This window comes from Labrus bergylta, chromosome 11, assembly GCF_963930695.1.
Source record: "Labrus bergylta chromosome 11, fLabBer1.1, whole genome shotgun sequence".
Lineage (NCBI taxonomy): Eukaryota > Metazoa > Chordata > Actinopteri > Labriformes > Labridae > Labrus > Labrus bergylta.
In genome coordinates this window covers 10823359-10835557 of record NC_089205.1, presented here as the reverse complement: position 1 = coordinate 10835557, position 12199 = coordinate 10823359, and the positions used below count along the sequence as shown (strand labels likewise).

Genomic DNA, 12199 nt, shown 5'->3' with positions numbered 1-12199 from the left:
TTTATTATTACTTACATTTATCAACTGAATGGGTTTTCATAGTGACCCCTGTTTTTTGCATAATCATAATTTCCAACAGGGAACATTACAGTGTGAAAATTTAACATCTATCTGGTCTGCCTACAATCTAGTTCTGTTTCGGCACTGAAACAGTTAAAAAGTTCAAACATGCTGTTGTCCTCACACTTTTCCTCAGAACCACCCGATCCTCCAGAGGTGGAGATCCGGGAAGTTAAAGATAGGACTATAGCTCTGCGGTGGACCATGGGCTTTGATGGTAACAGTCCCATCACAGGATACGATATTGAATGCAAGAACAAATCAGGTACATGTTTATGTATTTTTATTGTATGTATAAATATATTGTTTGAAAACAATTACTGAAATGTGGCTTATCAGTAATTGTCAAGAATTAATAACATTCCTAACATTCACATCTCCCCATGTATTTGTTTTAGCGTCATGGCTATCAGCCCAGGTAACCAAAGATGTGTCACCACAGCTCAACCAGGCCACTATTATTGACCTCCACCCTTCCTCCACTTACAACATCCGTATGGTTGCCAAGAACATCATTGGCAACAGCAACCCTAGCAATGAGCTCACCATCACTACAGATGAAGCAGGTATGTGGGCTTTAATAATTATTTCACCAAGTCCTATAACATTTCTGTCAAAAATTTAAAGGCAGTTTTATTGTGAAGTTCATTGTCAAATTTTATCTGATATATTGTCATCACCAGAAAATGACCTTAACACTGCAGACATGGAGGGAATTATTGTCTGAAGCTGAGAAGATTTTTCACTATCTTTAAAGCCACTTAATTTCCTTTTAGAAGTGTAAAATTGGCTATTTTTAACCCAATTAATTACACTCTGAATGAATTGAAAATACATTCCTCTACTTTAGTTCACATTCCTTACTGGCCCTCAAACCTGTTGAGTCATCTTGGTCATCATTATTTTATGGTCGTTTTAAATTGATGCCATCATCTTTTTTTATCTGAGGAAACAGATTAGTTCACTGTTGCTTTAGCCGACTCCATCAGTGTTCACTTATGTCTATTGCCTATAATGTCCCCCCAAAGGCATACCCACTCATTAAAATTGACCATTTTTCTGGATTCATTGCTAAAATAAAGCCATAAACTTCCTAATTAAAGAAACCTGTATCAATTCTCACATTATTTCAAAGGTTAGAGTTGTTAATGTCTCAAGTCATTTTCTTTTTATTATTGAGTTCAAGAAACTGCAGGGTACTTAAATCAGAGACAGTATGAACCTTACTCAGTATCTCCATCTAGTGATATTAAATGGTATGAATAGTGATTTGCTTTCTAAATGGATTATCATCTCTTTCCTACAGTTATAAAACAATATGCTTTATTTACAGCTCCAGATGGCCCGCCCCAGGATGTCACTCTGGAACCAACTTCCCCACAGAGCATCAAAGTTTCCTGGAAGGTAAAGTCCAAATTGTATGCGTATCAGTGTGAGCCGCGGCACTGACATGGACACCAGCGTGTAGAATGTTCTGCATTTGTAACAGTGGCTACCAAGTAAACATTGAAGAGTCAGAGAAGTCAACTTTTTTCTGATGCCACTGAGGTACATTTAAAGGTACAATCTGTAAATGTAAATGGAACTCAAAGAAACTTGGCATACTTTGTATAGACATATTGATCTAAATAAAGAATTTTAAAAAAGTATATTTCATTAAAGGTTTAGATATAGTTAAAGAAAATGGATTGCATTAGTGACTTGAAGTATTTGTAACTAGTTAGAACTTATTTTATAGTCTGTGGTAGTCTGAAGAATGATTTGGTCCTGAATATCTATAAATACATGCAACTGATAGAAGTGAAGCAATATAAGCAAGAAATAAGTTAAGTAATATTTCACATGTAACACATTTATTCAAGAGACATTGCCTTGCCTTTGTAGTTTAATGTGATATGTATTACATGTTAAAATGGTTCTTCTTATCCTTATCTTGCAGCCTCCCCAGAAGCATCTGCAAAATGGTGTAATACGCGGCTACCAGGTGGGCTACAGGGAGTACAGCCCCGGTGGGAGCCATCAGTTCACCATCATCAGCCTGGACACCACAGGGGACACCACGGAGAGCATCACGCTGGACAACCTAAAGAAATTTACCCAGTACAGTGTTGTGGTGCAGGCTGCTAACAGGGCAGGAACTGGGCCATCATCACAGCAGGTGGTCACCAAAACCTTGGAGGACGGTAAGGCGAACTTGAGTGGACATCTTACATGTTATATATTTTTCTGTAAATGTCATATAAAGGATTATAGAGCTTTACTACACATAAATATAACCTTAAACTGATAAACCAAACTTGATAAAAACATGCCTTTTACCCAGTCATTTTAGATGCAATATCTCTCAAAACAGCTCCGACATTTTCTATTATTGAGAAAAGCCCCCCCTCTACTGGACATTTGTTGCATAACATCAGACAGACAAACGTTCTATAATCAGCACAGTTTTGTGTCTGATTAACAAGTCCTCTTACTGAAGATTTTTTTCATCATTTAATAAAACACTGCCTGTATTTAAAATAAATTAATAGATTTTAATATGTACTAATGTTTTAGTACTAGTAATGTACTAATCAGTTTGCACATAGTATAGTTGTTGTGTTATGTAGTCAATTTGCGACTACCTGCATTTCTGTCAATAATATACCTCTACTTGTAATATCTTTTTCACTTTAAATAACTGAAAGAGTTCAATGCTACTTATAAGTTTGTATCATAATAAATGTCAGTAAAGAGAAAAAAATATACATATGCTGTGTCATTGTTACCATGTATTTAATGGTTCAGATCTCACCTAAGGTGTCATCTGTTTTTTAAATTCATGTTAAGTATAATTTAATTGCAAGTGTGAAATGTGTTGCAAAGACATTTGCTGATGCTGCCAGGATGCTTTTTAAAGTTCTATTTTCTTCCTCTCCCTCACTTTTTCTCACCTTCTGTCCCTGGTAGTACCATCTCGGTCTCCTGAAAATGTTCTGGCTGTGGCAAAGTCCCCTGAAGTCATCTCTCTGTCCTGGATGCCTTTGCCCCGAGAGGCTCTCAATGGAAACCTACAGGGATACAGAGTCATCTACTGGGCCAACCTGCCTGACGGAGGTATTTCAACCAACACATCTAAAAACAGACTTATCATTGTCAACACTTTTGTTCCAAAATGAACCATCTGTTCAAGGTTTTTTTTTTTTCCATTGCTCTTGCGTCTTGTCATGGTTTTTCCACCAGGGGAAGCTGTGGTATCATTATACTATTACTGAGTAAGCTGGTTTGAGTTGAAGGGGTGTCATTTGTGTGTGATATTTTTAATAAAGTTGTGCTCAAAGAAAGATAATCATTCAGTAATGTATCTACATAATTATTTTTGTAATGTAGACCAACATTACACTGACTGCATTACATAGACCACTGTGCAGTCTGCACTGCTCAGTATTAGCCATCTTTATGTGTTTCTGTTGAACGTAAACCAGCTGTATCCATCCTGCAGTCTGGCTGGTCTACATCAATAATTCACAATGCAATAACTTAGTCAGAACAATTGACTCAGCTATGAGTGATGGGACATAAGGGGATGAGAGGAGTAAAGAGAGGTATAAGAAAAGTCAAACTCCTTTACAGCCGTTATTTAGTGTGATATGAAGTCATTATTCAAAGGATTTTATTTCCACACATAATTCTTACTGGACTGTGTTGTTGTAAATAAATATATAAATAAATGACTGGATTAATGTTGCAGCTTTTATTACAGGTAACTAATATTTTTACATTTTAATTGTCAACAAAATGGTCAGCAGAACTGTCCCTCTGTATTGTGTAACACTTTTTAACCCAGGTTTTTATATCATTTGTCTTGTTAGAACTTGGAGAAATCAGAAATGTGACCACCAATCAGCCATCTCTCGAGCTCGACAGTTTGGAGAAGTACACTAACTACAGCATCCAGGTGTTAGCCTTCACCAACGCTGGAGATGGCGTCCGCAGTGAACAGATCTATGTCCGCACCAAAGAGGATGGTATGACACCTTACCACTAATGCTTACTTTTTACCAAACATTTTCAGAGCCTTTCTGAGATTATAAAGTTGTTGTTTTTTTCTGTTTGTGTCAACATCAATATAATATATTGCATACAATGCTTCAGTCTTATTCAAAAGGATAGCAATACATCAAAAAAAGTTTTATATCATGCTGATCAGTATGTTAATCCTGGCCCATCTCTCTCCTATCCTCCTCCACAGTTCCTGGTCCACCAGCGGGTGTTAAGGCTGCAGGCTCCATTAGCTCTGTGGTGTTTGTCTCCTGGCTGCCTCCGCTCAAACTCAATGGCATCATCAGGAAATACATTGTTTTCTGCTCTAACCTTCATCCGATGGTAATAGCATTTGTATGCCAAAAAATGTGGGATATTCATTTAAAACTTGCCACTCGGTTTGTCTCTTTGAACCCAGGGATTTATGGTCTTGAGTAACTCACTGATCACAAGTACGACAGTAAAGATACAATCTACTTGTACTCACACTGAGCAAGGGCACATCTTTGCAGATTTGTTTTAGTAAAACAAACTCTCTGGCTTTACAGTAACTGCTACTGCACAGTTATACATAATCGTCCCCTTCTTTCTTTATTTTACAGGTGATGAGCGAATTTGAAGCATCTCCAGATGACTATTTTTACAGGATCCCAAATCTGGCTCGAAACAGACAGTACAGTATCTGGGTGGTCGCTGTGACAGCTGCTGGTCATGGCAACAACAGCGAGAAGATAACTGTTGAACCTCTGGTTAAAGGTACTCGATCATTACTAAATGTGCAAACAATTAGATTTGATATAGTTGTGATTTGTACAGCATTTTGATCTCAAGCCTAATAAGAGCACTAATAGGAGCACTGTTGAAGATTAATTTGGTTTTGGTTAAATTAATTCATACAACAAAAACTAATTAAAAGTGTGTTGTTGAATTTTTTTCTTTTTTTTCTATATATATGTATATATAAAAAAACATATACACATCTTTCAAAAGTGAAGTTTAATGTGTTAGGAAAATATAATTGATGACAGAGAGCAGTCTGTTGGGTCATGGACACATCAAGAACTTTTTAAATCAGAGGAGACTGTTAAACTGTTTATTGACAGATGATGAATAAGTGTCACCCACACCAACACATTTGTGTATCTGTTTTTGTTGCTTTCAGCACCAGCCAGAATTCTGACATTTAATGGCACAGTAACCACCCCTTGGATGAAAGATATTGTTTTACCATGCAAGGCTGTTGGAGACCCTCCTCCGACCATCAAGTGGCTCAAGGGAAAGTACGTCTCGTATAAAATTAATTATTGTTTACTACAGATATTTTATGCATGTCATTAGAGTACTTGGGTCCCTTGAAGGGCACTGTTTAAATTCAATCTATCGTTATTATGATTATTATAATCATGTAGGCATTGGTCATCACTGCCTACAGAATTCATTTGCCCAGCCTTGTTTCTCTCTTTGTCCAGCACAAATGGAACCCCTACACCTGTCCTTGTGGATGGTCGTCGTAGTGTTCATGGCAATGGCAGCTTTATTATCCGCACAGTGAAGGCAGAGGATTCTGGGAACTACAGCTGTGTAGCCAGCAACAACTGGGGGTCAGATGAGATCACACTCAACCTGCAGGTCCAAGGTGAGCGGAAACCGAAATCACAGTAATGTTCATACTGTTTCAATGGTTTATTTCTTTATCAGGATGAACATAGCAAGTTTGAAAGAAATTAAAGGGTACATGGGCTTAGGGCTTGAACAGCTGCTAGGTTATATAACTTTTCTCATCCCCTCAGATCTCAAAGTACAACACTGTCTGCTCTCTCCTCAATCTTGGCCAGTGGAATCTCCAATAGGGGGCACCATATGTTTATAAGCAGAGACAAAGCTGTTGTAGACACTAACCATGCAATTATTATTTATTGCCCTCAGTCCCTCCTGACCAGCCACGCCTCACAGTAACCAAGACAACCACCACATCAATCACATTGTCATGGATACCTGGGGACAATGGAGGGAGCTCCATAAGAGGTGAGAGCACTGCAATGGCAGAAGCACTTACAACAAATGTATTTGAATCAGAACAGCTTAAAGTGTCATGATGACTAAATGTAATGTGCACAAACACAAAAAGACTTTCACTACATCCGTTATCCTTTGTATAAAAACACTTTTTTTTTTTTTTAAATGTGCTCCTACAATAACCAGTGTCACCTCCTCCTTTTACCAGGTAGAACTCCTTTTTTGCTCCTTTTTCTCCTTATCTGGTTATCAGGCAGAATACTCACGTCCATAAAGGTAGATTTAAGAATCAGTAAGGAAGATTAGGTCTGTTTAAGTAGAAGATTAAAGCCCTCCATCTTTGAGAAAGCAAAATCACAGTGAGATTATTTTTGGTGATTCATCATTGCTCCTGATCATTGGGCTACTGTCTTTGGAGTTGTGTTTACTATAAAAGCTTTCCCCGGGCCCCCCTTTCTTTGGTATTTGTTTTGCTTCTTTGCTCACAGTGTCATCCATCACCAAAATAAACATACCTAAGCTTACAGTCATCTATTTTTAGCCTGGCTTGCAGTGAAGTCAATGTTGACTCCCTCGTCCCTTTGTGACTTTAACCACAACACTCTCCTCCCAATAACTGTAACTTAATAATTTGACAAAAATGGCGAAAAATACAACATTCAAAGCGAACAAACATGCCTGTAGTCCTGTGGAAGGCTGACTACAGTTACAGTTGTGAGATAAGCACACTTTTTGTGTTAAAGCACTTATTCATTTTTATTATATTTATGAATTGGCACTGATCATTTTCCTTTCAAGCAAAAAGAAGAAAAATAATTAAGATTATTTAATGCATTTATTTCTGAATCAGTTGAAAAGGTAATTCATAATTTGAAGTATGCATCTCTCCATTAGGAAAATGAAGAAAATGATTTTTGCACAAACTTGTACAAAGGAACTGAATTTGAATTTTGATTTACAACCTCAGGGTTATACTGTAGATTTTAAATAAGGCTTTCTGTTTCGACTAATTAACTATGGTAATTGCTTTAAAAAATATTTTGTTGCCCATATTTTTCCCTCTCTCATCCTTTCATCGTTGGCTTTCCGCAGGTTACATCCTGCAACACTCAGAGGACAACAGCGAACAATGGGGCAGCTTTCCCATCAGCCCCAGTGAACGTTCATACCGTCTAGAGAACCTGAAATGTGGCACATGGTACAAATTCACTCTAACAGCCCAGAATGCAGTGGGACCTGGGCGCATCAGTGAGATCATTGAAGCTAAGACCCATGGAAAAGGTATCGGGTGCTGCCTGAATGAGCCCTGTTCTCAGATCATTTAAAGCAACAGCTTTTAGTCGTCATGTTGTCCTATATTTATTTACATTCTCCACATATATCTATGGAGGTAGAATAGAAGTACAGAAGGAAATATTTTAATTCCTACAGCTGACATTTGAAGACATGGGATTTTGTTTTTCATTGATTTTAAAAACTCAGAACTCAGAACTCCTGTAATACACAAAAAAATCTATTCAATTACAGGTGCAAAAAGTTCATTTTTGAAACTTTAATTACCTGGTGCTTTCTGACAATAATTCGATATTAACTGACACTTTGTTTGTCCCCATAATTCTTACTTTTGTTTAACTGTCACATTTTTTTTCCTAAAAATGATCTTGAATTGGTATTATCAATGATTTTTTTCTCTTTCTTTTCAGAACCACAATTTGCCAAAGAACATGAACTCTTCACCAGCATTAACTCAACCAGGGCTAGGCTCAACCTGGTTGGCTGGAACAACGGAGGCTGTCCAATCACCTCCTTCATACTTGAGTACAGAGCTGTTGACTCAGCCACCTGGACCACTGCCCAACGCACATCGCTGACCAAGAGCTACATCCTGTATGACTTGCAGGAGGCGACCTGGTATGAACTGCAGATGAAGGTCACCAACAGCGCCGGCTCAGCAGAAAAAAGGGTCACTTTTGCTACTCTCAATGCTGATGGAAGTGAGTTTGGATTATACTGAGTGTCACAGAGTTGCACAAATATAGAGGTTCAATGGATGAGAATGGATTGGAAGCAATGCTAGCAACCCATTGATCCTGTAATAATTTACAGTTTATACTTACAACAAATATGGCCAAATGTATCATTATAATTACCAAACAGACAACATTAACAATGTTGGAGGGAAAAACATGTAAAACAATCAAAAAAGAAATAAGAAGTGTTTCTTCTTTTGTATTGTTTGATGATAGATTCCATCAAGTTAAAGGTATAACTACGCAGTTAAGGTAGCTGAGCACCCAAGCTTGAAAAGGGCATCTTTTTCTGTCACCTCAACATCAACACTGTCAGTACAAGAAGTGTTTAGCACAAAGGGAAGAAGACTTTTTTTAGAATTTCAACATCCAAAACAATGTTTCACCCTTTATTGTGACTGTTAATTGACAGCAGTGTCATTACGGCCCACTCAGGTCTGCCTAATATACAGTACAGTATGTCCTTTAAGAGCATACATGAAAAGACAGTTTTGTCATCCTTTTGAGCAAACTGATATGTATTCTGACGGATAAGCTCAGTGATGACAGTATTCACAAGCTCCACAGACCATTTTGTAGCTTTGTTCGCCTTGTGCCAGAGATTGTGTTGGTATTAAGAATGTATTAGCTGTAAAAAGGGGATAGGAGGTAGTGACAGCTCTGTAAGCACTCAAAACTATTTATTAATTTATGTTTTTGCTGGGATGTGTAAGCTGCCTGTCAGTATGTTTTTGTGTGACAGCTTGTGCATATTGATTTATGCAGTTAGGGAACCATTTCATATGAACACCAAAATATCAAGCAATGTAAACAAAAGTGTTTGAATTCATTACAAATTAGTCTTTTAATTATTTTTTTCTGCCTTTGGCTGTGTGGCATTACCGTACATGTATTACAGCCTTTGCTTTACAGGGAACTTTTTTTTTACATTTTTACTTTGGTGTTGCACAGTAGGGATTTTTTAAAAACAAAGGTATCATGAATAAAAACGTTTTTTAATACCTTAACTTTAAAGGTCACATATTATGACAAATCCACCTCACCATGTTTTTCTACCACTAGTATGTGTGCTCAAACAGGTCATTTGGAGATTTTCCCTTCATGACATCACAAAGGGCAGTTACTCCTCCTCCAGGAGGGTGACAGTTAGGTGTTTGGTATGGTCAGACATAGCTCATTTACATTTAAAGCTACAGACACAGAAACAGTCTGTTTTGAGAGGGGCTGAAAGAGAGAGGTTTATAGACATGATCAAATACAGGATCAGAGTGGATTTAGAACAAGAAACTTCACACACATGTAAGATACAGCTCTTGATGTCTGAACCTCAGTAAATGTTTTTTCATAATTATTTTCAAGGTACCATTCCTCCATTGCTGAAGACAGGGGATCCTGTCTCGGACAACATGTCAGGCAGTGGAGGTCTGAAGATGGTGGTGACCATCACCTCTGTTCTGGTGGTAGCTGTACTGGTCTTTATAATGCTTATGGTGCTAAAGAGGAGAAGGAGGGAGCAGAGGCTCAAGAGACTCAGAGGTATGTTGAAGATCACATAATCATTTGTTTTTTATTTGTAGCAGCTCATACACATCCAATAATCAAGCATAGTGTCAACACATTTCTGCTGTTGTAGTTAATCAACTCTGAAAGTATTATTCTGGTTTTAACTACCCCTTTGCTGACTTCACAGATGCCAAAAGCCTGGCAGAAATGCTGATGAGGTATGTAAGCATAAATTTCATTTACACTTCTCACAAACATAAATCACAGCGATATGCTAGAGTTACAATTCCTATAAACAAAAATCTAATAAAGTGCTCAAAGGATAGGCAATCCGTTTTGCGTTCTTGCGTTCTTACAGCTACTTTTCAACTTTAATAGAATTGGATAAGCATTTATGCAATACAGTGCAAAATCAGGCAGCTGAAAAGTAATGAATATTTCTCATTTATGACCTCAGTAAGAATACTCGGACTCCAGACACAGTGAACAAGCAGCAGCAGACATTGAGAATGCACATCGACATCCCCAGAGCACAGCTCCTTATCGAGGAGAGAGACACCATGGAGACAATCGGTAAGACTTGAAGTTAGGCTTTGTTTTCATCAGTCACCATATCCATGATGTTGATGATTGACTGTCCCCGCATTTTTTCCTCCTGTTTTATTTCCCTTGTCTTCCTTCCTGCTCTTCTGTTATTACCTTTCTCTGTGATGTTTTTTTTCTCTAGATGACAGGTCCACTGTGCTGTTGACAGACAACGACTTTGGGGAGACAAATAAGCAAAAATCATCAACCGTGACCCACACAGTCCACTATCAGTCTCTGTCTCAGGCCACTGGACCACTGGTGGACGTGTCTGATGCCAGGCCAGGAACCAGTGAGTCCCACCACCGTCAGTGCTCAACATTTATTTCCTTTACTACTAATTTTACTGCTGCTTTTCTTGTGTTACTAATCAAACCACAATGTTGAAAAAATGTGTGCTTTTAATAGTTTACTCATCAGCAATGAATCTTTCTCTTCTTAGATTTATTTTGAAACTGCATAGTAATATTTTTGGAGGCTTGTGTCACTTTAAAGGAAATTGTCCTCAGCACCATAAAGTGTAAACACTGCTCATGGCATTTCATTGGACATTAAAGACTAAATGTGCAACATTTTACACATAAATATAGAAGAAATCAAGTATATGCTCTGAAAATAAGTCTGTGAGTCATGACTGTCTACAATGAGTGTGACAATCGAGTCCCGCTGTCTGCATCTACACCGTGTTTACATGGACAAGACGGCCGGCCGGCTCGTCCCCTTGCTTATAAAAGTTGTTTGATTGAGGGACTAGAGAAAAGAAGAATAACATACTGTACTCACTGCTTATTTGAATGTCATGTAAGCGTTTTTAGATCACGGTCATTTCGTGTAAGTTTACATGCGGTGTGAAGCCACGAGCAAACTAAAGAGCGCTAGCATTAGCATGCTAAAGCAAAAGTGCGGCTGGAGTTGTTTTGGTTTCATGCTTGTGCACAAGTGCGACATCTACTGGATCAAAAAGTTGCATAAAAAGTTGCATCCTTTAAGCTAAATTAAATGCAAGGCAAAACATTTTTCATCATGTCTTAGCTTTACTGTAAACTGCCATGAACAACATGTTTAGCCACCTTAAAGAAGTTATAACAAAGCTGTAGAGCAACCTCCAGGCTTCTGCTGTTTGAACTCCGCTGAAGCAGTACTGATGAGGATCAGCAATCTCCCTGCATCTTCTTGACATGTGCTTACCTGATCGCCCTGCTTGAACTGTCCAGTTTGACCTAAGTGCTGACCTGAATACAGGGACAGGCACATTCAGATTAGAGGTGAAATAATTTGATACTGCTGCTCATTCGTTTGTTGACAACATAATAAAGAAGTACAATTTATTTTCAATAGCGAGGTTAAATTATGGAAGGTACGCTTGAAAGAATGCATTTTGCAATTAAGTAATATCCATTTTAAGGCATTCATTGAATTCTTGATTGAACATTTTCTTGGTTTTAACTGGAAAATGATCCAGTTAGAATTAAGTTTTAGTCGATGGTAATTCAAAGCAATCGGCCTAAGTAGATTATTCTTCAAGAATGTAGCAGCTGTTTAACGCTCTATTCTTTTCTCACCAGATCCCACTGCCAGACGCACTGCCAAAGCTGGACCTGCCGCAGCAAGAAGCCGCTATGCTAGCCAGTGGACCCTGAACCGGCCACACCCCACCAGCTCCTCGCACACCCTGACCACTGACTGGAGACTCCCAACACCACGCGCCACTGGATCTGTAGACAAGGAGAGTGACAGCTACAGCGTCAGCCCCTCCCAGGATACAGGTTGAGTACAGCAGCATGGAAAGTTTTACTGTCACACTTTTCCAGGGAGCTTCGTGTAATCGCAATTTGGAGATTGTTACAGAATTCATGTTGCTGATGTGAGAGTGTTAAGACAATCTGTATGGCTTTTACATTGGCATCTTTGAAATCTAAAATATACTGACGGCAGTTTTTCTATTTGAAAACGATGGCACATATTGGCCCGGTTTTAAGAAA

At 38.3% G+C, this 12199-nt stretch overlaps 1 protein-coding gene across 2 annotated transcripts in view; it reads left to right on the top strand.

Annotated features, from left to right (window-relative positions):
• Positions 1–12199, top strand: part of LOC109990689 (cell adhesion molecule DSCAM-like) — a 107444-nt gene that overhangs the window by 89149 nt on the left and 6096 nt on the right. For both annotated transcript variants that reach the window (XM_065960244.1, XM_020642872.3), the window contains exons 14-31: positions 197–325; positions 459–626; positions 1394–1464; positions 2000–2243; positions 3010–3156; positions 3912–4067; positions 4292–4425; positions 4686–4839; positions 5246–5363; positions 5553–5719; positions 6010–6108; positions 7192–7380; positions 7803–8093; positions 9489–9665; positions 9820–9850; positions 10090–10205; positions 10360–10524; positions 11783–11983. In XM_065960244.1, coding sequence (XP_065816316.1) covers positions 197–325; positions 459–626; positions 1394–1464; positions 2000–2243; positions 3010–3156; positions 3912–4067; positions 4292–4425; positions 4686–4839; positions 5246–5363; positions 5553–5719; positions 6010–6108; positions 7192–7380; positions 7803–8093; positions 9489–9665; positions 9820–9850; positions 10090–10205; positions 10360–10524; positions 11783–11983 — 2757 coding nt within the window. The remainder of the gene's footprint in view (positions 1–196; positions 326–458; positions 627–1393; positions 1465–1999; positions 2244–3009; positions 3157–3911; positions 4068–4291; positions 4426–4685; positions 4840–5245; positions 5364–5552; positions 5720–6009; positions 6109–7191; positions 7381–7802; positions 8094–9488; positions 9666–9819; positions 9851–10089; positions 10206–10359; positions 10525–11782; positions 11984–12199) is intronic.